Genomic DNA, 27,793 nt, shown 5'->3' with positions numbered 1-27,793 from the left:
TTGGATGAGAAGACGAAATGCTGAAGACACATTTCAGTTGAAGGCATTCAGTTGTACAACTGACTAGATATCCCCCTTTCTCTTTCCCTAATTTGAGTGTCCCGGATTTACATTTACTATGTTACATCTAGTCTGAGACAAGGCTTTCAGTTCAGATAAAGGCTGAAAGGTTTTGATTTTCTTGATTTCTTGAACAAGAAAAAGGTGTGATGAATTATCCCTTTAACTCTTTTTCTTATGTCTTCTCTCTCCCTCTTTTCCCTCTCTTTCTATGTGAGGTGTACACTAGGGCAACTGCTATTGCCAAGCTTCTCTGCAGTATGAAACAGTGGGGCTCTGTAAGGGGTTGGGGTGGGAGAGAAGGGGAGGGAAAGAGGGAGGAGGTAAGGGGTTTGATGGGACTAGAGAGGGGTGTGAGAGAATCCTTTTCAGTTCTCTTCTCTCTCTTCTCTCCCTCTATTCAGAACTATTGATTTGGCTGACTGGACCAGCCAGTGTTTCATTCTGTGGGGTTTCACTCTTTCAGGAATCTGCAGCAGGCAGATGAGTAATGTGTCTTTGCTGCCTCAGTCTTCATACACACACCAATCAGACACACTCAACAAGCTATGTACACTGTGGACCCCACTTTGAAGTGAAAATAGTCCTAAAACACAAACTCTCACACATATTTAACTCCTCAAACACACAAAGATAGCCCTGAAACTAGAATGAATGGATAAGTAGAGAATACGATAAACTCTTCTGTCATAAAGGACAGCATCAATGTGTATTAGAGAAGACAAAAGCAGACTAAACCTGGAGAATCTCTTCCCTCTCCCCACTACAGTACTGTTCTCTATTGGTCTCTCTCCCTCCTTCTATCTCCCCCTCCCGATTTCTCCCTCACACCCTCTCTGTCCCCTTCTCCACCTCTCTCTCTTTATTGTTCTCTATTTCTCCCTCTTTACACCCCTTGTATCTCTCTCCCTTCTCACCCTCATTCTGTCCTGTCAAAGTTGGTTCTGCTCAAACTTTCTTTGTTTGTGTCCATGGCTCCTCTAGAGGGGTGCAGCTGCACGGTGACGGGAGAAGGGGGAGGGGAGAGATGAGGGAGGGAGGTGAGAAAGATGAGAGGAGCCAAAGGGATGGGGAGAACACACAACATAGACCAACCTATAAAGTCACACACACACACACACACTACCGGGGGTCGGCTGCATCGCAAGGTATGACAACTGAGAGCGGGACAGCAGAGCCCCTGAGGTGAGTAGGGTGGAACGGTGCGTCATGGGAATGCTAGTGTTTGGGAACGGGTTTTTACAGGTTAACATGTTATTATATGATGTTTCCATGCATCACCTTGGGTTGATTATCTCGATACTTTTTTGGTATGGTGCATTTCAGATTTTAAAAAATATATATAATTATTTAAGTGGGCTTGTCTGGTGTGTTTGATGATTGGTCTGTCTGAGATAAAGGCCTAATACAGTGTTTGTGAAGCTTTGATTGCAACTTTGTATCACGAGTCAGAGGAATTTGACAGTGTGTTCCTTTGAATGTTTTTATTTGTATTTATTTTTACACCCGTTAGAATAGGCTACATTCCAATGAAAATGTTATTTGCTTTTGGTGTAAATATAATTTTGTTATACATTTGAAGGACAATGTATGGTTGCTCAATGTTAGTCAATTATGAACAATTCTGATCTCTTGGTACAATATGAATTTCTTGAGAAGAAGCCTATGTGTCCCTCAATCGAAATAGTCTTGCAATTAAAAATAAACATGAATTATATTAATTTGATTGAAGGATTTATGGTTAATTATTTTAAAAATCTATATATGAGTACATATTGAATATGGACAAATATGCCACTTGTTGCACGCTTTATGACATCTAGCCTAATGCACCTATCACTTCGAGTTATGCTTTACCTGCTGTCATACTGCTGCCATAGCAATGGCAACCCTAATTAGCCTACCCTATAATTGGCATCTTTATTTGTTGATTCATTAGGCTTATTGTGGTGGTTTTAGGTTGTTACCTTGCGTCACAAATGGCAACCCATTGGCTGTGTTTACACAGGCAGCCCAATTCTAACATTGGTTCCACTAATTGCTCTTTTGACCAATCACATCAAATCTTTTCACGTCAGCTTTTTTACAGAGCTAATCTGATTGGTCAAACGTCCTAAAGCAATGGGACTCCCTAAATCTTTCTCACATTATTACCAATTCCACAAATTATGACTCCAAACACCCAGGAAATGTTATCCTCAAAAATAATCCTCATAGGTATCAGTCTGGTGTTTTCTGTAATGACCTTAGCGATCACTGTTTTACAGCCTGTGTTCGTAATGGCTGCTCAGTGAAATGACCTGTCCTGATTTAAAACTTTCATGAGCAATCCTTCCTTCATGACCTGGCCTCTATAAATTGGTATAGAATCAGCTTGACCCCTCTGTCGAAGACGCTTGGACCTTCTTTTTTATATTTTCAGTAATATTGTTAACAAACACACCCCATAAAGAAAATTAGAATTAGAAACAGGTTCAGCCACAGGTTCGACCGTGATCTTGCAGAGTTACTCCACCTCAAATATTGCATTTGGTGAAAGGCTCGGCACACGCATGCTCAGGCTGGCTGGCTCTCTTTCAGGCAAATGAGAAATAAGTGCCCTCAGGCTATACGGAAGGCCAAAGTTAGTTACTTTAAGGAGCAGTTCTCTCTCCGTGGGTCTAACCCCAAAAAGTTCTGGGAAATGGTTAAAGACCTGGAGAATATAAACCCTCCTCCTCACAGCTGCACATGTCCTTTAAAGTTGATGATGTGATTGTTACTGACAAGAAGCACATGGCTGAGCTCTTTAATCACCACTTCATAGAGTCAGGATTCCTATTTGACTCAGCCATGCCTGCTTGCCGTCCAATATTTCCTCATCTCCCACGCTTTCTAATGTGACTATCCCCAATACTTCTCCCTCTTTTTCCCTTGCCCCGCTACAAAGTTTCTCCCTGCAGGCAGTCACTGATTCCGAAGTGCTAAAGGAGCTCCTTAAACTTGACCCCCAAAAAGCATCTGGATCAGATGGCTTAGACCCTTCCTTCATCAAAGTTGCTGCCTCTATCATCACCAAGCCTATCCCAGACCTTTTTTAACCTGTATCTCCTCTCTGGGGAGGTTCCCATTGCTTGGAAGGTCCTTTCTTTAAAGGGGAGATCAAACTGATCCTAACTGTTATAGGCCTATTTCTAACTTGCCCTGTTTATCAAAAGTGTTGGAAAAACTTGTCAATGATAAACTGACTGGCTTTCTTGATGTCTATAGTATTCTCTCTGGTATGCAATCTGGTTTCCGCTCAGGTTATGGCTTTGTCACTGCAACCTTAAAGGTCCTCAATGATGTCATCATTGCCCTTGAATCTAAGCAATGTGTGCTGCTATTTTTTTTGGCTTGACCAAAGCTTTTGATACGGTAGACCATTCCATTCCTGTGGGCCAGCTAAGGAGTAACAGTGTCTCTAAGGGGTCTTTGGCCTGGTATGCTAACCACCTCTCTCAATGAGTGCAGTGTATAAAGTCAAAACATCTGCTGTCTCAGCCACTGACTGTCACCAAGGGTGTACCCCGAGGCTCGATCCTAGTTCCTATGCTCTTCTCAATTTACATCAACAACATAGCTCAGGCAGTAGGAAGCTCTCTCATCCATTTATATGCAGATGATACTGTCATGTTTTGTCTTATATTGTCTTGTCATTTTGCTTTTCCTTCTGTTCGTTTTCCCCCTGCTGGTCTTTTTAGGTTCGTTCCCCTTTTTCTCTCTCCCTCCCTCTCTCTCTTCTCTCTGTCGTTCCGTTCCTGCTCCCAGCTGTTCCTATTCCCCTAATCAATCATTTAGTCTTCCCACACCTGTTCCCTATCTTTTCCCCTGATTAGAGTCCCTATTTCTCCCCTTGTTTTCCGTTTCTGCCCTGTCGGATCCTTGTATATTGTTCACCGTGCTGTGTCTTTGTATCGCCCTGTCGTGTCGTGTTTCCCTCAGATGCTGCGTGGTGAGCAGGTGTCTGAGTCTGCTACGGTCAAGTGCCTTCCCGAGGCAACCTGCAGTTTATTATCGAGTCTCCAGTCAGTTCTCGTGATTACGAGTGATATTGTTTTTATGCTTTATTTACCGCTCCGATTTGTCTAGGAGTATTGCTATTTCCTTAAACTGGATTAAAGACTCTGTTTTCGCCAAGTCGCTTTTGGGTCCTCATTCACCTGCATAACAGAAGGATCCGACCAAAGAATGGACCCAGCGACTACAGACGCTCGTAACACTGCCGTCGAGATCCAAGGAGCCATGCTCGGCAGACACGAGCAGGAATTGTCTGCTGCTCGTCATGCCATGGAGAACCTGGCCGCTCAGGTTTCCGACCTCTCTGGACAGTTCCAGAGTCTTCGTCTCGTGCCACCTGTTACTTCCTGGTCTGCCGAGCCTCCGGAACCTAGGGTTAATAACCCACCTTGCTACTCCGGGCAGCCCAAGGAGTGCCGCTCCTTTCTCACCCAGTGTGATATTGTGTTCTCTCTCCAACCCAACACATACTCTAGAGAGAGAGCTCGGGTTGCTTACGTCATTTCACTCCTTACTGGCCGGGCTCGAGAGTGGGGCACAGCTATCTGGGAGGCAAGGGCTGATTGTTCAAACAATTACCAGAACTTTAAAGAGGAGATGATTCGGGTTTTTGACCGTTCAGTTTTTGGTAGGGAGGCTTCTAGGGCCCTGGCTTCCCTATGCCAAGGTGATCGATCCATAACGGACTACTCTATAGAGTTTCGCACTCTTGCTGCCTCTAGTGACTGGAACGAGCCGGCGCTGCTCGCTCGTTTTCTGGAGGGACTCCACGCAGTGGTCAAAGATGAGATTCTCTCCCGGGAGGTTCCTTCCAGTGTGGACTCTTTGATTGCTCTCGCCATCCGCATAGAACGACGGGTAGATCTTCTCCACCAAGCTCGTGGAAGAGAGCTCGCGTCAACGGTGTTTCCCTGCTCCGCATCGCAACCATCTCCCTCCTCTGGCTCAGAGACTGAGCCCATGCAGCTGGGAGGTATTCGCATCTCGACTAAGGAGAGGGAACGGAGGATCACCAACCGCCTGTGCCTCTATTATGGATTTGATGGACATTTTGTCAAGTCATGTCCAGTAAAGCCAGAGCTCATCAGTAAGCGGAGGGCTACTGGTGAGCGCTACTACTCAGGTCTCTCCATCTAGATCCTGTACTACTATGTCGGTCCATCTACGCTGGACCGGTTCGGGTGCTACATGCAGTGCCTTGATAGACTCTGGGGCTGAGGGTTGTTTCATGGACGAAGCATGGGCTCGGAAACATGACATTCCTTTCAGACAGTTAGACAAGCCTACGCCCATGTTCGCCTTAGATGGTAGTCATCTTCCCAGTATCAGATTTGAGACACTACCTTTAACCCTCACAGTATCTGGTAACCACAGTGAGACTATTTCTTTTTTGATTTTTCGTTCACCTTTTACACCTGTTGTTTTGGGTCATCCCTGGCTAGTATGTCATAATCCTTCTATTAATTGGTCTAGTAATTCTATCCTATCCTGGAACGTTTCTTGTCATGTGAAGTGTTTAATGTCTGCCATCCCTCCCATTTCTTCTGTCCCCACTTCTCAGGAGGAACCTGGCGATTTGACAGGATTGCCGGAGGAATATCATGATCTGCGCACGGTCTTCAGTCGGTCCCGAGCCAACTCCCTTCCTCCTCACCGGTCGTATGATTGTAGTATTGATCTCCTTCCGGGGACCACTCCTCCTCGGGGTAGACTATACTCTCTGTCAGCTCCCGAACGTAAGGCTCTCGAGGATTATTTGTCTGTGTCTCTTGACGCCGGTACCATAGTGCCTTCTTCCTCTCCGGCCGGGGCGGGGTTCTTTTTTGTTAAGAAAAAGGACGGTACTCTGCGCCCCTGCGTGGATTATCGAGGGCTGAATGACATAACGGTTAAGAATCGTTATCCGCTTCCCCTTATGTCATCAGCCTTCGAGATTCTGCAGGGAGCCAGGTGCTTTACTAAGTTGGACCTTCGTAACGCTTACCATCTCGTGCGCATCAGAGAGGGGGACGAGTGGAAAACGGCGTTTAACACTCCGTTAGGGCATTTTGAGTACCGGGTTCTGCCGTTTGGTCTCGCCAATGCGCCAGCTGTTTTTCAGGCATTAGTTAATGATGTTCTGAGAGACATGCTGAACATCTTTGTTTTTGTCTACCTTGACGATATCCTGATTTTTTCACCGTCACTCGAGATTCATGTTCAGCACGTTCGACGTGTTCTCCAGCGCCTTTTAGAGAATTGTCTCTACGTGAAGGCTGAGAAGTGCTCTTTTCATGTCTCCTCCGTTACTTTTCTCGGTTCCGTTATTTCCGCTGAAGGCATTCAGATGGATTCCGCTAAGGTCCAAGCTGTCAGTGAGTGGCCCGTTCCAAGGTCACGTGTCGATTTGCAGCGCTTTCTAGGTTTCGCTAATTTCTATCGGCGTTTCATTCGTAATTTCGGTCAAGTTGCTGCCCCTCTCACAGCTCTTACTTCTGTCAAGACGTGTTTTAAGTGGTCCGGTTCCGCCCAGGGAGCTTTTGATCTTCTAAAAGAACGTTTTACGTCCGCTCCTATCCTCGTTACTCCTGACGTCACTAGACAATTCATTGTCGAGGTTGACGCTTCAGAGGTAGACGTGGGAGCCATTCTATCCCAGCGCTTCCAGTCTGACGATAAGGTTCATCCTTGCGCTTATTTTTCTCATCGCCTGTCGCCATCTGAACGCAACTATGATGTGGGTAACCGCGAACTGCTCGCCATCCGCTTAGCCCTAGGCGAATGGCGACAGTGGTTGGAGGGGGCGACTGTTCCTTTTGTCGTTTGGACAGACCATAAGAACCTTGAGTACATCCGTTCTGCCAAACGACTTAATGCTCGTCAAGCTCGTTGGGCGTTATTTTTCGCTCGTTTCGAGTTTGTGATTTCTTACCATCCGGGTAGCAAGAACACCAAGCCTGATGCCTTATCCCGTCTTTTTAGTTCTTCTGTGGCTTCTACTGATCCCGAGGGGATTCTTCCTTATGGGCGTGTTGTCGGGTTGACAGTCTGGGGAATTGAAAGACAGGTTAAGCAAGCACTCACGCACACTGCATCGCCGCGCGCTTGTCCTAGTAACCTTCTTTTCGTTCCTGTTTCCACTCGTCTGGCTGTTCTTCAGTGGGCTCACTCTGCCAAGTTAGCTGGTCATCCCGGTGTTCGAGGCACTCTTGCTTCTATTCGCCAGCGCTTTTGGTGGCCGACTCAGGAGCGTGACACGCGCCGTTTCGTGGCTGCTTGTTCGGACTGCGCGCAGACTAAGTCAGGTAACTCTCCTCCTGCCGGTCGTCTCAGACCACTCCCCATTCCTTCTCGACCATGGTCTCACATCGCCCTAGACTTCATTACCGGTCTGCCTTTGTCTGCGGGGAAGACTGTGATTCTTACGGTTGTCGATAGGTTCTCTAAGGCGGCACATTTCATTCCTCTCGCTAAACTTCCTTCCGCTAAGGAGACGGCACAAATCATCATCGAGAATGTGTTCAGAATTCATGGCCTCCCGTTAGACGCCGTTTCAGACAGAGGTCCGCAATTCACGTCACAGTTTTGGAGGGAGTTCTGTCGTTTGATTGGTGCGTCCGTCAGTCTCTCTTCCGGGTTTCATCCCCAGTCTAACGGTCAAGCAGAGAGGGCCAATCAGACGATTGGTCGCATACTACGCAGCCTTTCTTTCAGAAACCCTGCGTCTTGGGCAGAACAGCTCCCCTGGGCAGAATACGCTCACAACTCGCTTCCTTCGTCTGCTACCGGGTTATCTCCGTTTCAGAGTAGTCTGGGTTACCAGCCTCCTCTGTTCTCATCCCAGCTTGCCGAGTCCAGTGTTCCCTCCGCTCAAGCGTTTGTCCAACGTTGTGAGCGCACCTGGAGGAGGGTGAGGTCTGCACTTTGCCGTTACAGGGCACAGACTGTGAGAGCCGCCAATAAACGTAGGATTAAAAGTCCAAGGTATTGTTGCGGCCAGAGAGTGTGGCTTTCCACTCGCAACCTTCCTCTTACGACAGCTTCTCGTAAGTTGACTCCACGGTTCATTGGTCCGTTCCGTGTCTCCCAGGTCGTCAATCCTGTCGCTGTGCGACTGCTTCTTCCGCGACATCTTCGTCGCGTCCATCCTGTCTTCCATGTCTCCTGTGTCAAGCCCTTTCTTCGCACCCCCGTTCGTCTTCCCTCCCCCCTCCCGTCCTTGTCGAGAGCGCACCTATTTACAAGGTACGTAGGATCATGGACATGCGTTCTCGGGGACGGGGTCACCAATACTTAGTGGATTGGGAGGGTTACGGTCCTGAGGAGAGGAGTTGGGTTCCGTCTCGGGACGTGCTGGACCGTTCACTTATTGATGATTTCCTCCGTTGCCGCCAGGATTCCTCCTCGAGTGCGCCAGGAGGCGTTCGGTGAGTGGGGGGGTACTGTCATGTTTTGTCTTATATTGTCTTGTCATTTTGCTTTTCCTTCTGTTCGTTTTCCCCCTGCTGGTCTTTTTAGGTTCGTTCCCCTTTTTCTCTCTCCCTCCCTCTCTCTCTTCTCTCTGTCGTTCCGTTCCTGCTCCCAGCTGTTCCTATTCCCCTAATCAATCATTTAGTCTTCCCACACCTGTTCCCTATCTTTTCCCCTGATTAGAGTCCCTATTTCTCCCCTTGTTTTCCGTTTCTGCCCTGTCGGATCCTTGTATATTGTTCACCGTGCTGTGTCTTTGTATCGCCCTGTCGTGTCGTGTTTCCCTCAGATGCTGCGTGGTGAGCAGGTGTCTGAGTCTGCTACGGTCAAGTGCCTTCCCGAGGCAACCTGCAGTTTATTATCGAGTCTCCAGTCAGTTCTCGTGATTACGAGTGATATTGTTTTTATGCTTTATTTACCGCTCCGATTTGTCTAGGAGTATTGCTATTTCCTTAAACTGGATTAAAGACTCTGTTTTCGCCAAGTCGCTTTTGGGTCCTCATTCACCTGCATAACAGATACAGTCTTATACTCAGGTGGCCTCTCTCCAGATTTTGTGTTAAACGCTCTACAACAAAGATTTCTCTGCCCTTAACCTTGTTCTGAACACCTCCAAAACAAAGGTCATGCGGTTTGGTAAGAAGAATGCCCCTCTCCCCACAGGTTTGATTACTACCTCTGAGGGTTTAGAGCTTGAAGTAGTCACCTCATACAAGTACTTGGGAGTATGGTTAGACTGCTAGACTGTACTGTGCACTGTCCTTTTCTCAGCACATATCAAAGCTGCAGGCTAAAGTTAAACCTAGACTTGGTTTCCTCTATCATAATCGCTCCTCTTTCACCCCAGCTGCCAAACTAATACTGAGTCAGATGACCATCCTACCCATGCTAGATTACGGAGATGTAATTTATAGATCAGCAGGTCAGGGTGCTCTCGAGCGGCTAGATGTTCTTTGCCATTTGGCCATCAGATTAGCCACCAATGCTCCTTATAGGACACATCACTGCACTCTATACTGGTCATCTGGTCATCTCTGTATACCCTGGTCCTCTCTGTATGCCTCTTAGGCCTCATTCCCCCCTATCTGAAAAATGTACTGCAGCCCTCATCCGCCACATACAACACCGTTCTGCCAGTCATATTCTGTTAAAGGTCCCCAAAGCACACACATCCCTGGGTCGCTCGTCTTTTCAGTTCGCTGCAGCTAGCGACTAGAACGAGCTGCAACAAACATTCAAACTGGACAGTTTTATCTCAATGTCTTAATTCAAAGACTCAATCATGGACACTCTTACTGACAGTTGTGTCTGTTTGTTGTATTGCTGTCTCTACCTTCTTGCCCTTTGTGCTGTTGTCTGTGCCCAATAATGTTCGTACCCTGTTTTGTGCTGCTACCATGTTGTGCTGCTGCCATTTTGTGTTGCTACCATGTTGTTGTCATGTTGTGTTGCTACCATTCTGTGTTGCAGCCATGCTATGTTGTTGTCTTAGGTCTCTCTGTATGTAGTGTTGTGCTGTCTCTCTTGTCATGATGTGTGTTTTGTCCTATATTTTTATTTAATGTATTTAGATTTTTAAACCCAGCCCCCATACGCACAGGAAGCCATTTGCCTTTTGGTAGGCTGGCATTGTAAATAAGAATTTGTTCATATCTAATATAATAATATAATAATAATATAATAATAATATATAATAATATAATAATAATAATAATATAATATATGCCATTTAGCAGACGCTTTTATCCAAAGCGTTACAGTCATGTGTGCATACATTCTACGTAAATCGAACCCACTACCCTTGTGCTCTACCAACTGAGCTACAGAAGGACCACATATCTGACTTGCCTAGTTAAATAAATGTTGTTTTTTTATAAGAACAATTAGTGTTTAAAAAATATATAAGAATTGAGCTGCTCGTGTAAAGACAGTCAAAATAGTTTACAAACATTCTAGTCCCGTTTAGCTCAGTTAAAAGAGCATGCCACTTACAACACCAGGGCTGTGGGTTCAATTACTACAGGGAACCAGTATGAAAATTTAGGCACTCACTACTGTACATTACTCTGGATTAGAGCATCTGCTAAATGACCCAAATGTAATAGTATTTAGAAACAATTGGTGTATTGTATGGTTGTTGTTTCATTAGGCCAGTTGTTTCTTTAGTTATAGACCACCCTCTGCCCCAGTTGTTCCCTGGACACCATATGTGAATTGATTGCCGCCCATCTATCTTCAGAGCTCGTGCAGCTAGGTGACCTAAACTGGGACATGCTTAACACCCCGGCCATCCTACAATCTAAGCTTGATGCCCTCAATCTCACACAAATTATCAATTTACCCACCAGGTACAACCCCAAATCTGTAATCACGGGCACCCTCATAGATATCATCCTTACCAACTTGCCCTCCAAATACACCTCTGCTGTTTTCAACAAAGATCTCAGCGATCACTGCCTCATTGCCTGCATCCATAACGGGTCTGCGGTCAAACGACCACCCCTCATCACTGTCAAACGCTCCCTAAAATAATTCAGCAAGCAGGTGTTTCTAATCGACCTGGCCAGGGTATCCTGTAAGGATATTGACCTCATCCGGTCAGTAGAGGATGCCTGTTCATTCTTTAAAAGTGCCTACCTCACCATCTTAAATAAGCATGCCCCACTCAAAAAATGTAGAACCAGGAACAGATATAGCCCTTGGTTCTCTCCAGACCTGACTGCTCTTGACCAGCCCAAAAACATCCTGTGGCGTTCTGCATTAGCATCGAATAGCCCCCGTGATATGCAACTTTTCAGGGAAGTTAGGAACGCTAAGGCTAGCTTTTTCAATCAGAAATTTGAATCCTGTAGCAGAAACTCAAAAAAGTTCTGGGACAATGTAAAGTCCATGGAGAATAAGAGCACCTCCTCCCAGCTGCCCACTGCACTGAGGCTAGGAAACACTGTCACCACCGATAAATCCAAGATATTTGAGAATTTCAATCAGCTTTTTTCTATAGCTGGCCATGCTTTCCACCTGGCTACCCCTACCCCGATCAACGGCCCTCCACCCCCCACAGCAACTTTCCCAAAACTCACCCAAGCCTTCCCATTTCTCCTTCAGGTGCAAAATCTGGACCCCTACAAATCAGCGGGGATAGACAATCTGAACGCTCTCTTTCTAAAATGATCTGCTGAAATTGTTGCAACCCCTATTACTAACCTGTTCAGCCTCTCTTTCGTATCCTCTGAGATTCCCAAAGATTGGAAAGCTGCCACAGTCATCCCCCTCTTCAAAGGGGGACACTCTAGACCCAAACTGCTACAGACCTATATTTATCCTACCCTGCCTTTCTAAGGCCTTCGAAAACCAGCTTAACAAACAGATTACCGACCATTTTGAATCCCACCGTACCTTCTCCGCTATGCAATCTGGTTTCAGAGCTGGTCATGGGTGCACCTCAGCCACGCTCAAGGTCCAAAACAATATCATAACCGCCATCGATAAGAGAAATTACTCTGCAGCCGTATTCTTCGACCTGGCCAAAGCTTTTGACTGTCAATCACCACATTCTTATCGACAGACTCAACAGCCTTGGTTTCTCAAAATATTGCCTCGCCTGGTTCACCAACTACTTCTCTGATAGAATTCAGTGTGTCAAATCGGAGGGCTTGTTGTCCAGACCTCTGGCAGTCTCTATGGGGGTGCCACAGGGTTCAATTCTCGGGCCGACTCTCTTCTCTGTATTCATCAATGATGTCACTCTTGCTGCTGGTGATTCTCTGATCCACCTCTACGCAGACGACGCCATTCTGTATACCTCTTGCCTTTATTGGACACTTTGTTAACTAACCTCCAGACAAGCTTCAGTGCCATACAACTCTCCTTCCGTGGCCTCCAACTGCTCTTGAATGCAAGTAAACTTGCTCTTCAACCGATCGCTGCCCGCACCTGCCCGCCCGTCCAGCATCACTATTGTGGACAACTATAAATACCTAGGTGTCTGGTTAGACTGTAAGCTCTCCTTACAAACTCACATTAAGCATCTCCAATCCAAAATGATATCTAGAATCGGCTTCCTATTTCACAACAAAGCATCCTTCACACATGCTGCCAAACATACCCTCGTAAAACTGACCATCCTACCGATTCTCAACTTCAGTAATGTCATTTACAACAGTGCCATCCATTTTGTCACCAAAGCCCCATATACTACCCACCACTGCGACCTGTACGCTCTCGTTGGCTGGCCCTCGCTTCACACTTGTCGTCAAACCCACTGGCACCAGGTCATCTACTGTCTCTGCTAAGGAAAGCCCTGCCTTATCTCAGCTCACTGGTCACCATAGCAGCACCCACCCGTAGCACGCGCTCCAGCAGATATATCTCACTGGTCACCCCCAAAGCTAATTCTTCCTTTGGCCGCCTTTCCTTCCAGTTCTCTGCTGCCAATGACTGGAACGAACTGCAAAAATCACTGAAGCAGGAGACTCATATCTCCCTCACTAGATTTAAGCACCAGCTGTCAGAGGAGTTCACAGATCACTGCACCTATACATAGCTCATTTGTAATTATCCCATCCAACTACCTCATCCCCATACTGTATTTATTTATCTTGCTCCTTTGCACCCCAGTATCTCTACATGCACATTCATCTTCTGCATTTATTGCCTTACCTCCCTTATCCTACCTCATTTGCACATACTGTGTATAGATGTGTTTTATCACAGTGGCAGCCAACAGTATTTTTCTGTGACAAAACATTTCTGGGGGCATTCTGTCATTACACACAGGTGTTGGGAGCATGCAGATATCTAATGGCACAGGTGGTCCCTCTGTCTTCCCTCTGTCTTCCGTAAAAGCACGCTTTAACATGGAGATATGGCCATGTGGTAACACTAACCCTGACCCCATAAAGGTGTGTATCAATTTAACGTTTTGTTTTTTGAAAATGGTTTCTCGCTGATATGAAAGTTAAAGTCCTAATGCCTCCAAAAACCGTACTGCATGACATGTGTGTTAAACCCCTGTCCAGTAGGTCTATTGTGCATCAACAGTTTTTCTCTTGTTATGTCAATTCACTGATAGTCACACAATTAGCCCATGCCAGCTAAAATGTTTTAGGTTGGTAAGTTAGTCTACCAGCCTGCTATCTAAACTTGTAGTTGTCAAGGCCATTGATTTTTGCATGAAATTAACTCTAAAACTAAAACATTTGCATAATTTTAATTAGGTATAAAACAAATATTTGTAATTATTATTTGATGAAACATTGATTTTGGCCTCAAATGCTATAGCCCATAGAAATGCATTGAATAACACATTTGTAAACAGAGAGTCAAAAACTAAATCAAAAGGAACAAGGATTTTAAACTAGTTAGGGATAGGCGGGACACAAATGTCTCAACTGGCCAATTGCCAGGGAAAATGCAGAGCGCCAGATTCAAATAAAATACTATAAAATTCAAACTTTCATTAAATCACACATGTAAGATACTCAATTAAAGCTACACTCGTTGTGAATCCAGTCAACATGTCAGATTTTTAAAATGCTTTTCGGCGAAAGCAAAATAAAGTATTATCTGATAGCCTGCACCATCTGCACCAGCAGTAAACAAAGGAGTTAGCATATTTCAACCCTGTAGGCGCTACACAAAACGCTGAAATAAAATATAAACATGCATTACCATTGACGAGCTTCTTTTGTTGGCACTCGATTAATTCTGTCCATATATATCTAAAATGTCCATTTATAAAGCACGTTTGATCCAGAAAAAAACAGCTTACAAAAAAACGTAACGTCACTACAAAATATTTCAAAAGTTGCCTATAAACTTTGCCAAAATATTTCAAACTACTTTTGTAATAAAACTTTAGGTATTTTTAAACGTTAATAATCAATAAAATTGTAGACGGGGCAATCTGTGTTCAATACAGGAATGAAAACAAACCAGCGCCACTTTTCACGTCTTGCGCAACTCACAAAAGTGTACCCAGTTCCTAGTTGGCCTATTTCTTCATTGCACAAAGGAATAACCTCAACCAAATTCCAAAGACTGGTGACATCCAGTGGAAGTGGTAGGAACTGAAAACAGGTTCCTAAGAAATATGCCTTTGCAATAACAAGTCAGGGAACAAAAAATCCCTCTGGGTTTTGCCTGCTACATAAGTTCTGTTATACTCACAGACATGATTCAAACAGTTTGAGAAACTTCACAGTGTTTCCTATACAAATCTATGAATAATATGCATATATTATATTCTTGGCATGAGTAGCAGGAAGTTGAAATTGGGCACGCTATTTATCCAAAAGTGAAAATTCTGCCCCCTAGCCCCAAGAGGTTGTCTGTCCTATATCTGAGAGATATAAGAAAACTGGAGAAATATATATATTTTTAGACCCATGTCTGGTCACCGTATTTATGACACATTTGACCCCCTGTGCACTTTTAGCAAATGTTACAGCCTGGTACTAGGTTACCTTTGGAAGCTTGTGTGCATTGTAGCGCAGAACAACTTACAGACAGTTTCATTATAATTGTATTGTCCGGATGCTCTTGTGTAGAAAACGTTATATCAGCGGAAAGAGGGCATTGAGCTGCAGCCACAACAAGAAACGGCAAGTCTCTAGCGTAAACACACAGGGAGCTATTCAATATTAAAATTAATTTACCTTATGATGTATAAGTGCATCAATCGACTCTAGGTTTTTTTTCAGACTTAGCGTCTGGGCTCGTAACATCACTGCCCCCGTATAGAAGATGCCTTCGTGTGTAATGTAATGGAACAGAGTCATGACCAAGGGCTACCTCGAGGGCTGACTGGGTTGGAAATGTGTGGTTAGACCTTTATTAATATCCTTAAAGCAGTGGTGTAAAATACTTAAGTAAAAATACCATTTAAGTAGTTTTTGTGGGTATCTGTACTTTACTTTTTTATTTATATATTTTTAGTAACTTTTACTTTTACTCCGCTACATTACAAAACAAAATAATGTACTTTTTAATCCATACATTTTCTCAGACACCCAAAAATACGTGTTACATTTGGAATGCTTAACAGGACAGGTCAATTGCCAAATTTGCACTTATCAAGAGAACATCCCTGGTCATCCCTACTCCCTCTGATCTGGCTGACTCACTAAACACAAATGCTTCATTGTAAATTATGTCTGAGTGTTGGAGTGTGCCCCTGGCTAACAGTAAATACAATAAATACAATTTGTGACATCTGGTTTGATTAATATAAGAAATTTGAAATTATTTAGACTTTTACTTTTTTCTTTTCATACTTAAGTATATTTGTGCAATTACATTTACTTGTGATACTTAAGTATATTTAAAACCAAATATTTTTAGACTTTTACTCAAGTAGAATTTTACTCTTTCCCTTTCAATTGAATCATTTTCTATTAAGATATATTTACTTTTTTTTCTCAAGTGTGACAATTGGGTACTTTTTCCACCACTGCCTTCAAGGTCGCTTCCAAACTTCCAAACTCACTCACACGCACTTCTCCACAGCTCCAGACAGCTCCATTCCCACGTAAGTAGTTACAATGAGTACAAGGACGGTTTTGATTACAATAGTTATGTCTCCGACATGAGTCTGTGGCAGGTGCATGTGCTTTGAAAGTGTTTAAGTTTTAGATTTACTTGTTTTTATATGTAGCTTAGGTTATAGTTCGTGGGTAATATGCCATCACAAATAGGATTACATTTGAGTGGAGATTATACCCGCGTTAATATTTTGTAAAGAGTGAAAGTTGCCGGTAAGTTAGTCTTTCATGGCCTATACTATTGGTTAGGATAAGTAATCCCTCTCACCCCCCCCCCCTTTAAGATCTAGATGCACTATTGTAAAGTGACTGTTCCACTCGATGTCATAAGGTGAATGCACCAATTTGTAAGTCGCTCTGGATAAGAGCGTCTGCTAAATGACTTAAATGTAAAAATGTAAAAAATATGATGTTTATTGATAGATTTTCCGTTAAGTTTGTTTGATAGGGTAACCTATTAATTCCTTGCTGATATGGATTTATTTTCAGCCTACCTGCATTATTAGTTATTCTCACCACATACATTAATATAAAAGAATGTGTCCCTTTTGCAGCCTAATATATAACCTTGGTTATTTTTATAACGAAAATGGCGTTGTATTATTTAGTTGTTTTTTCTGTTGTGTTCTCTGTCCTGCCCATTTTGGTAGGCTTTGGTCTGCACCTCTCATTCTCATTCGGTGTGGGGGTTGTTTATCATCTCTGTTGTCCCATCGTCTCTCTTCTGCCCCCTTGCTTCTCTCCCATCTTGTGCTTCCCGGAATGTTGAGTGCGCAGAGCGAGCCACTCAAATGGAACACATTTCCATAGGAATTACACGCAAATTAGAGCTAGAATGGCAGAGGAACTCGAAAGACTTGCTCCAAGTGAGTGAAGCAGGAGGGCACCTGATTTCTACATTCCTCTCTCTCTCTCTCTCTCTCTCTCTCTCTCTCTCTCTCTCTCTCTCTCTCTCTCTCTCTCTCTCTCTCTCTCTCTCTCTCTCTCGCTCTCGCTCTCATTATCTCCCTCACTCTCTCATTATCTCCCTCACTCCTCTTCTTCATCATCTCCCACATCCTCTTTCCTCTCTCCCTCTCTGCAGGACGTGTTGGTCCCGGTGTGTGATTCCTTTCTGTGCCGAACAGTGCCTACCCATCTCTTTTCCTTCCAGGCCTGCGTGTTGCGCTAGTGACAGGTTCATGGCTGCCTTCAAGGGGATCTGGACGCAGGAGTTTTGGCGTTGCGTCGGGGCAGAGTTCCTGGCCATGATGATCTTCGTGCTCCTCAGCCTGGGTTCTACCATCAACTGGGTGGTTGAGGAGGAGCATCCACCCCACCCTGACCTGGTCCTCATCTCCCTTTGCTTCGGACTCAGTATTGCCACCCTGGTCCAGTGCTTCGGACACATCAGCGGTGCCCATATTAACCCTGCGGTGACCACTGCCATGGTGGTGACCCGGAGACTCAGCCTGGCAAAGGCTGTGTTTTACCTGCTGGCCCAGTGTCTGGGGGCCGTGGTGGGGGCGGCTGTGCTCTACGGGGTTACTCCAGGCTCCGTCAGGGGCGAGTTGGGCATCACATCAGTAAGGAGGAGGGGGAGACTGACTCTGGACTTTAAATGTCACTGAAATAGTTGTCTTAAGTGTAGAATGAATATAAGTTGAGTGTGTAGAGTCTTTTGTCTGACAGCGAATTCTGTTGACTTATTATAGGGTATATTAGCTGTTTTCATCATCATTGGAGAGAAACTACACACTTTGAAAAAAGGTGCTATATCTAGAGCTTAAATATGTTATTTGGCTGGCCCCATAAACTAATCCAGTTGGCACAGACGTCAATTCAACGTCTATTTCACGTTGGTTCAACGTAGTTTCATTGAAATTACCTGGAAACAACGTTGATTTAACTAGTGTGTGCCCAGTGGGAATCCTTTAACCCTTTTTGGTTCCATGTAGAAACCTTTCCACGGAAAGTTTAGGAAATAGGGTGCCATTTGGGACCTTGTCCTCATGTCTTCTGTACAGGCATTACATCCACTCCTATTGGCTAACCAAGGTCATGTGACTCTCCCCAGGTGAACACCAGTATCTCCGTGGGTCACGCTCTGGTGATAGAATTCTTCATCACCTTTGAGCTCGTCTTCACCGTGTTCGCCACCTGTGACTCCAAACGCAGCGACCTGAAGGGCTCGGCTGCCCTGGCCATCGGCGTCTCTGTCTGCATTGGACACCTGTTTGCTGTGAGTAGTACCTCAGGTAGCCAAAATAGTTAGCAACACTTCATCAGTCAACAAGGAACACCAACCCTAACATTACCCCTACACCTAAACCTAACTCTAGCCCTGCCCTCAACCCTAACCTGTTTTCAGCCATAGCTAGGGTTGCAAAGGGAGGGTATATTACTGATAACATTTCAAGTTTACCTGTAAACTATCAGAATTTTGGTAGTTTTCAAGGTTAAGGGGAATTTTATCGCATGACATCTAGTGGCCATTTTTGGGTAGCTACTTCAGATTATCACGAAGCGTCTATCTCTGGCCCTCTGTGTGGCCTTGTTACATGTAAAATATATAAAATAATCAAGTATGATTAAAACATGTAATGACAAAGCTGTAAATCATAAATATAAAACATCAACTTAATGAATACCATTCATGAGTGTTTCAGCTTGAAATATGTTATTACACACTAATATATATTTTACAATGTCAATTTGTCTTTGTAGTAAATGTTTTGGCACCAAAACAGACAGTAGTTGGAGTGTTTTCTCATTAGGCTACATTTTAACTTACATTTATTGTAATTTAGCAGACACTCTTATCCCGAGTGACTTAAAATTACTCAGCTATTAGCTATCAGCAAAGGCAGTGCTAGTAGGAAAAAGTCAAGTGAGTGTTAGTTCATGAACGGCAAGGGACTTATTTTTATTTTTTTGCAGGGTGTGGGTGTTAGGCGGAGCAGCACAGGGGAACCCAAGAGCAAGACTCAGACCAGAAAACAGGAATGAATGAACCAAGATATTTATTGTAACAGGGAGAGATGAAGTGCAGATCCAGGGAAGTTCGGATGAGTTGTAGGAAACTAGATGTGGAGTCCTATATGAGTTTCTAGCTATTTTTGAAGCACATGTTGTGTCATAGAAACTAATATGTAACACTGTAAATTATAAAAGCTAAAATGTTTTATTGAAATTACAATGTCATTTGTGGAATATTAGGTTTCTATATTGTTGACACTAGTTACCATAGCCACAAAATAAAATGGCTTTATTATGAAAATGCATGAAAACAAACGCTTTTTGGTCTTAATTTAAGGTTAGGGTTAGGTATACGGTTAGCAGTGTGGTTAAGGTTAGGGTTACATTGATGGTTAAATTTAACACCGGATCTTATGAAGAGAAATAGTAGAAATAGACAGGGTTTAGGTATAATTATGACTTTGTGGTTGTGGTAACTAGTGACGACCCCCCTTTTTAAAATCTCCTTTTCCTTTCTTTCTGTGCCCCCCAATGTTTAGATATACTGGTTAAAGTTACCAGGTTGTGAGCTAGCTAGCCAATGAGGTAACATGACTGAAGAAAGTATAAACAAATGGTTCACAACGTCGACGCGCGAGTAGTTTTAGAACAGACCGGGACATGGTTTTTGAACGTAAAATGTGATCCCTGCGATAGAAAGATAGAAATGTTGCGCTGGTGCTGTGCTGAAAATCTCCCCCTGAAAGAATTATCCCCCCTTCGCGTTCTTCATTGCTGTGACTTGCTTGCTAGTTGAGATTTCTGCTCTTCACTCTGTTGTTAGTTTAGCCTACATTTCACTGATTTTAGTAGCAGAAAGCAGTTTTCGGTTTGGCTATTTGTTTCAAGTAGATGTGGCGCCCGCACGGCTGGTCATGTTGCCCGTACCTAAATCCGCAACCGATTTTGTATTAGTCTATAAATAAATCTCTTTGCTAAAATTCATCTCTTGTTGTTTTTCAATCAACCAACAAAACACATTCCACATTCACAGATGTGACAGGCTTATTTTTTTTTTTTTTAAGTAAAAAAATAATAGTACATTTGAAAAAAGAAAAAATTAAAATACAATTAAAATGAATGATAAAGTCAAATAAAAACATTTATTTTTCTTAATCTATTTATTTTCCTTGGTGCATATATATGTACATACATACATATATACACACACACACACACACACACATACATACATACATACATACATACATACATACATACATACATACATACATACATACATACATACATACATACATACATACATACATACATACATACATACATACATACATACATACATACATACATACATACATACATACATACATACATACATACATACATACATACATACATACATACATACATACATACATACATACGCGTACTCAAAAACAAAATTAAAATAAAAACACACAAAAAACCATATAACACTTGCAGCAGCACTATCAAGGTTCTTATCAGCTATTTCAAGCATTCGCTGAGACGACGGGCCAATAATTCGTTTTTAGGTTTTACAGTACCTTACACAACATGTATCTGCGCATTTCCCTAGTCACCCCGTTCACTCTGTCCAGTTTGAAATATAGTTGAATAGTGGAGACCAGAGTCTATCAAACTTGGGATGTCTCTTGTGGAGGTCATAAGTGAGCTTTTCAAGAGGAAGAAAGTCAACAATCTGGTCAATCCACATTTTAAATGTAGGAGGGGTATTAGAGGCCCACAATAGAAGAATACATTTCTTAGCAAAGTATGTAATAATCATAAGCAAATTTTCTCTGTCAGGATCAAGAACAAAGTCCTGCTGGGCATTAAGAAGATAGATACACAGGGTCATATCAAACTGTACCTCTAGTATTTTCTGTGCAGCAGTATGTGGCAATCTCCCTACAGCTCCAAAATACATGCATATAGGTTCCACTTTCAGAGGTACATCTTTTACAGTTAGGAGTCATATCTGTTTTCATTCTATGGAGTCTCAAAGGAGTATAATACAATTTGTACAAAAATGTGTAATTAGATTCTTTCATTTTTACACTGGTAGAGGAGCAGTATACCCTGTCGCAAACCTCCGCCCATAACTCATCACTGATAGTCAGACCAAGGTCCTTTTCCCAGATTATTTTCAAAGGAGTAAAGGAGGAGCTTCCTTTCTCAGAAAGGAGTCTATAGATGTAATATATTTAGCCTTTAATGGATTGTGCTGTGACAAGAAGGGTTTCAACTTCATTCAACTGAGTTCTAAACCTCTTCTTGGAGGTAAATGAGGAAATTACATGTCTAATTCTTTAGATATAAAAAAAATGGGATCTTGGCACATCGAATTCACTGCAGAGCTCTTGAAAGGATTTCAGTGTAGTGGTTTTCTGATGATATAGGTCTGAAAAGGTCCTGATTCCTAGAGTATGACAAAGATTAAAGTTGGCATCCCTCAGGGCTTTTGGCAAGTCTGGGTTGCCTACTATAGGCGAGTGAGAACATATTTTGGAGTAAATGCCCAGGTGTTTCTTACAGTCCCTCCACGCTAGTAGGGTGCTGTAAATCACAAAGGTTTTGGCTATGTTGCCCACTTCACTAAAGTTATTAATGAATATAATTATTGTCTGACTCTTGTCTGTTTGTGATCCATGTTAGCATGTTGCGGATTTGGGCAGACCAGTAGTACAATTGAAGGGAGGGAAGGGCAAGACCACCCGTAGATTCAGGTTTCGATAGAGTGGAAAACTTGATCTTAGGTTTTTTATTGCCCCATATAAATTTGGTGATGCTTTGGTTAGTTGTTTTGAAGAAGGAAACTGGGAGATAGCATGGAAGCATCTGAAATAAGTAGTTCAGTCTAAGGAGGACGTTCATACGGATTACATTAATTCTTCCTACTAAGCTAATTGGGAGGGAGATCCAGGTTTGGAGATCGTTGTTGATTCGATCCAGGAGTGGAAGATAATTTTCCTTAAAAAGGCTATTCAGATGTGGTGTTATGAAGATCCCGAGGTATTGAAAACCCTGTGTTTTCCATTGGAAAGGACAAAGTGTCTTCATAGAGCTGGTGAGTGTAATATTGAGAGGGCAGACAGTGGATTTGTTCAAATTGATCTTATAACCTGAAAACTTGCCATACTGAGCAATTGTGTCTAAAATGAGAGGGAGGGATTTCTCAGGGTTGGATATGTAGAGCAAGACATCATCTGCGTAAAGTGAAATCTTGTGCTGCAGGCCGCCTGCAGAAACACCCATAATATTTGGATTGCTCCTTATCCGCTCTGCCAGAGGCTCCGCCCCCAACAAGCAGAGCAGCGGGGACAGCGAGCACCCTTGTCTTGTGCCCCGTTCCAGAGGGAATCTGTCAGAGTTCAGTCCATTGGTAGTCACCATGACATTGGGATGAGAGTATAGTGATTTGATCCATTTAATAAAATTTGGGCCCATATTGAACTTTTCTAAGACTGAAAACAGAAAGCTCCACTCCATCCTGTCAAACGCCTTCTCGGCATCCAGTGAAGCCAGCAGGACAGGGGTCTTCTGTGCGTTTACTTGATCAATAATATCAAAAAGATGGCGAATGTTATCAGAAGAGTATCTGTCTCTAATAAATCCGGTTTGGTCCGCTTTTATTATTTTGGGAAGAAGAGTGTTTAGTCTTTTGGCGAGCAATTTGGTCATTATTTTATAGTCGAAATCCAACAAGCTTATGGGCCGGAAGGACGAGCAGGATAGGGGGTCCTTGTCCTTTTTTAGCAACACTGTAATGCGAGCTATGTGCATTGAGTCTGGGAGAATTCCGTTTTGCAAAATTCCTCCAGCATTGGCATGAAGATAGGGCTGAGCTGGGGCCAAAAAGCTTTGTAGAACTCTCTGGGGAATCCATCTGGGCCTGGGGACTTATTAGGTGGCATGGAGGTAATTGCCTCCAGGATCTCCTCAGGAGTGAAGGGGGAGTTGAGATCTTCTTGGTCGGTCTCTGATAGTTTAGGTAGCGAGATTAGGAAAGAGTGGAGTTCTGCCTCCGTGTGTTTTCTCTCAGAGGTATATAGTTTGCAGTAAAAATCATGAAAAGTTAAATTGATCTTTTTTGGGTCATATGTGACCTCGTCCTCTGCTGTTCGGATAGCCATGATTGTACGCTCTGACTGCTCCTTTTCGACTAGCATTTTTGAAAGTGTAAGGATAATAATTCAGCCATAGTTGTTCTGAAATGTTTATTGATTGCCAACATTTTACTCCCTCCTCTATGTTTAATATAACACACATACATTAATTATTTAATTTTGGTTGCCTAGCGAGTGCAGATTTGTTTGTGTGAAGGTTGAATCCTTACTACAGAGAAAATGGCTGACGTGAAGTGTGTTCTATAGAAAGTATTTGATTCTGATGTGTGTCACAGGAAGTATTTGACTCTAGCTACAAAATTAAGGAAATTAGAGGGGGGGGGGGATTCTGGCAGGGGGGAGATTTTCAGCACAACACCTGTTAAATGGGTCAGATCTTTTGACCTTGTTGGGCTAGAAGCAAGCCATTTTCTCTGTAGTAAGGATTCAACCTTCACACAAACAAATCTGCACTCACTTGTTTCTCTAAATCACTCGGAAACAACGGTACAGGGTAGCCTGATGATTACAATAATTATTATCTTGGTTATTTTTTCATTGTCCCAGTGCTCCCAAAATAAAACTTCAGGTCGCATCAAAATATTTAGTCGCACTTTAGAGCCCTGCTATGGCGATTTCCCCTTGAACCATATGGTCTATCCATCCACTAGAAACTCATGGACAATATGGACACAGATACAAAACCGGAATGCTATATGAAAACATTTTGAATAACACAAGTTGTTCAAGTATAAATTATTATTATATTATATTATTATTATTATAAATTACCATTGATTGCCAGTTAATTACCAAAATTACTGAATGTTCCATTGCAACCCTAGCCATAGCCAGTGTAAGAGTCTGGTCATCCGATATCCATGATGGGTTGCCAAACTGGCCATGTTGCTACATGGGGCCAAATTAACCAGGGAAACTACACTAGTCCTCGGGTTGGAATATATCAAATAGTGTATTTGTGTAATATCTCTATACTCTTCTGTTTAGATCCCCTTCACTGGTGCCAGTATGAACCCCGCTCGATCATTTGGACCTGCCATGGTCACCTGGAGATGGGAGAACCACTGGGTGAGAGAGAACAAATGATACACAATGCACAAACAACCATATACAAACTACACACATGAATATACAACCACGTGCAATCACTCAAACAAAACCAAAAACATCCTGTCTCAGAACTTAACTCATGTACAGTATATCACAAAAGTGAGTACACCCCTCACATTTTTGTAAATATTTGAGTATATCTTTTCATGTGACAACACTGGAGAAATGACACGTTGCTACAATGTAAAGTAGTGAGTGTACAGCTTGTATAAACAGTGTACATTTGCTGTCCCCTCAAAATAACTCAACACACAGCCATTACTGTCTAAACCGCTGGCAACAAAAGTGAGTACATCCCTAAGTGAAAATGTCCAAATTGGGCCAAAGTGTCAATATTTTGTGTGGCCACCACCATTTTAAAGCACTGCCTTAACCCTCTTGGGCATGGAGTTCACCAGAGCTTCACAGGTTGCCACTGGAGTCCTCTTCCACTCCTCCACTCCTCCACCTTCCGTTTGAGGATGCCCCACAGATGCTCAATGGGGTTTAGGTCTGGAGACATGCTTGGCCAGTCCATCACCTTTACCCTCAGCTTCTTTAGCAAGGCAGTGGTCGTCTTGGAGGTGTGTTTGGGGTCGTTATCATGTTGGAATACTGCCCTGCAGCCCAGTCTCCGAAGGGAGGGGATCATGCTCTGCTTCAGTATATCACAGTACATGTTGGCATTCATGGTTCCCTCTATGAACTGTAGCTCCCCAGTGCCGGCAGCACTCATGCAGCCCCAGACCATGACACTCCCACCACCATGCTTGACTGTAGGTAAGACACACTTGTCTTTGTACTCCTCACCTGGTTGCCCCCACACACGCTTGACACCATCTGAACCAAATACGTTTATCTTGGTCTCATCAGACAACAGGACATGGTTCCAGTAATCCATGTCCTTAGTCTGCTTGTCTTCAGCAAACTGTTTACGGCCTTTCTTGAGCATCATCTTTAGAAGAGGCTTCCTTCTGGGACGACAGCCATGCAGACCAATTTGATGCAGTGTACGGCGTATGGTCTTAGAACTGACAGGCTGACCCCCCACCCCTTCAACCTCTGCAGCAATGCTGGCAGCACTCATACGTCTATTTTCCAAAGACAACCTCTGGATATGACGCTGAGCACGTACACTCAACTTCTTTGGTCGACCATGGCGAGGCCTGTTCTGAATGGAACCTGTCCAGTTAAACCGCTGTATGGTCTTGGCCACCGTGCTGCAGCTCAGTTTCAGGGTCTTGGCAATCTTCTTATAGCCCAGGCCATCTTTATGTAGAGCAACAATTCTTTTTTTCAGATCCTCAGAGATTTCTTTGCCATGAGGTGCCATGTTGAACTTCCAGTGACCAGTCAGTATGAGGGAGTGTGAGAGCGATGACACCAAATTTAACACACCTGCTCCCCATTCACACCTGAGACCTTGTAACACTAACGAGTCACATGACACCGGGGAGGGATAATGGCTAATTGGGCCCAATTTGGACATTTCCACTTAGGGGTGTACTCACTTTTGTTGCCAGCGGTTTACATTTACATTACATTTAAGTCATTTAGCAGACGCTCTTATCCAGAGCGACTTACAAATTAGACATTAATGCTGTGTGTTGAGTAATTTTGAGGGGACAGCAAATTTACACTGTTATACAAGCTGTACACTCACTACTTTACATTGTAGCAAAGTGTCATTTCTTCAGTATTCAGTTCACATGAAAATATATACTCAAATATTTACACAAATGTGAGGGGTGTACTCAATTTTGTGATATACTGTACATCATATACATCAAACACACTGCTATGCTCTCATACTGATGCACCCATAGACACACACACCGACACATACATACCCACACGGGTAAATACAGTATACTAATAGTTCTCCCTCTCTCATCTCAGGTGTACTGGGTAGGCCCAGTGCTGGGCGGTGTGACAGCCGCAACTCTGTATGAGTACTTGTTCTGTCCCGACCCTGAGCTGAAGAGACGTTATACTGAGGTCCTTTCCAAGACTGGCTTCACCTCCACCAAATATCGAGAGGTCCAGAGCAGCTTAAGGGTAGACCGTGACCAACAGGCCAAAGAACACCCCTTCACCGTGATGGATGTGGAGAGAGCTGAACAGAAGGAGAGGGAGAGGGAGACATCAGGGGAGGTGCTCTCCTCTGTATGACTAGTGAGGTGCACTGGGAGAAAAGACCAGACCACTGTACAGTCCCTTAACCCATACCCTCCCCTCAAAGAGACTGACCTCTTATAGAGACTAATCTCTGCTGGACTGACATCTCTAATGCTGACTGACCTAAAGACTTTCTCTTATGACTGACTTGACCTCTTATGGAGACTGACTTGCTATGCAAACTGACAGTCAAAGACTGTAGACTGACAATAGACACAACAATAGACTTGCCTTCTATAGACAGACTTCACACATACAGCATACTTTATATGTAGACACTTGCAATATAGACACAAACACAGACCAACCCCTAGATAACATACAGCAGCGGTCCTCCATTCTCAGTGTACATGTTCAAATCTGCACCCTTTCAACTGGGTGCTCCTCTCTTTCTCTTATTATCCTTTATGGCCTGAATGATCTATATGAGATGTTTCTTTAATAGCTAAAATATATACAATACAATTTATGAGTTTATATGTATGTAACAGTGTTGCTTTCATCCCTCGCCTCTCCCCAACCTGGGCTTGAACCAGGGACTCTCTGAACACATTGATGACAGTCACCTTAGAAACATCACGATCTACAGTTGAAGTCAGAAGTTTACATACTTTGGATGGAGCCATTAGAACTCGTATTTCAACCACTCCACTAATTTCTTGTTAAAATACTATAGTTTTGCCAAGTCGGTTATGACATCTACTTTGTGCATGATACAAGTAATTTTTCCAACAATTGTTTACAGTCAGATTATTTAACTTATAATTCACTGTATCCCAATTTCAGTGGGTCAGAAGTTTACATACACTGAGTTGACTGTGCCTTTAAACAGCTTGGAAAATTCCAGAAAATGTTGTCATGGCTTTAGAAGCCTCTGATAGGCTAATTGACATAATTTGAGTCAATTGGAGGTGTACCTGTGGATGTTATTTCAAGGCCTACCTTCAAACTCAGTGCCTCTTTGCTTGACATCATGGGAAAATCAAAATAAATCAGCCAAGACCTCAGAAAAAAGATTGTAGACCTCCAGAAGACTGGTTCATCATTGGGAGCAATTTCCAAAAGCCTGAAGGTACCACGTTCATCTGTACAAGCAATAGTACGCAAGTATAAACACCATGGGACCATACAGCCGTCATATCGCTCAGGAACGAGACGCGTTCTGTCTCCTAGAGATGAACGTAGTTTGGTGCAAAAACTCTCAAGACATCAGTCAGGAAGTTAAAGCTTGGTCACAAATGGGTCTTCCAAATGGACAATGACCCCAAGCATACTTCTAAAGTTGTGGCAAAATGGCCTAAGGACAATAAAGTCAAGATATTGGTGTGGCCA

At 43.3% G+C, this 27,793-nt stretch overlaps 1 protein-coding gene across 5 annotated transcripts; it reads left to right on the top strand.

Annotated features, from left to right (window-relative positions):
* Positions 1-1,178: 1,178 nt before the first annotated feature.
* aqp4 (aquaporin 4) lies at positions 1,179-27,217 on the top strand. Of its 5 annotated transcripts, none has more exons than XM_046334714.1 (5): positions 1,179-1,245; positions 17,173-17,653; positions 18,145-18,309; positions 24,182-24,262; positions 26,183-27,217. In XM_046334714.1, the coding sequence occupies exons 1-5, from the start codon at positions 1,211-1,213 to the stop codon at positions 26,453-26,455; spliced, it is 1,035 nt and encodes a 344-aa protein (XP_046190670.1). In that variant the 5' UTR covers positions 1,179-1,210; the 3' UTR covers positions 26,456-27,217. The 5 variants fall into 5 exon arrangements, with proteins under 5 accessions (XP_046190670.1, XP_046190674.1, XP_046190671.1 ...); XM_046334718.1 differs by having other exon boundaries at positions 18,145-18,325; positions 26,183-26,373; XM_046334715.1 differs by having other exon boundaries at positions 1,181-1,245; positions 17,242-17,653.
* The last annotated feature ends 576 nt before the right edge of the window (positions 27,218-27,793 follow it).

Source organism: Oncorhynchus gorbuscha, unplaced genomic scaffold (genome assembly GCF_021184085.1).
Source record: "Oncorhynchus gorbuscha isolate QuinsamMale2020 ecotype Even-year unplaced genomic scaffold, OgorEven_v1.0 Un_scaffold_9:::fragment_6:::debris, whole genome shotgun sequence".
In the NCBI taxonomy this organism is placed as follows: domain Eukaryota; kingdom Metazoa; phylum Chordata; class Actinopteri; order Salmoniformes; family Salmonidae; genus Oncorhynchus; species Oncorhynchus gorbuscha.
This window is presented reverse-complemented; position numbering and strand designations above follow the sequence as displayed.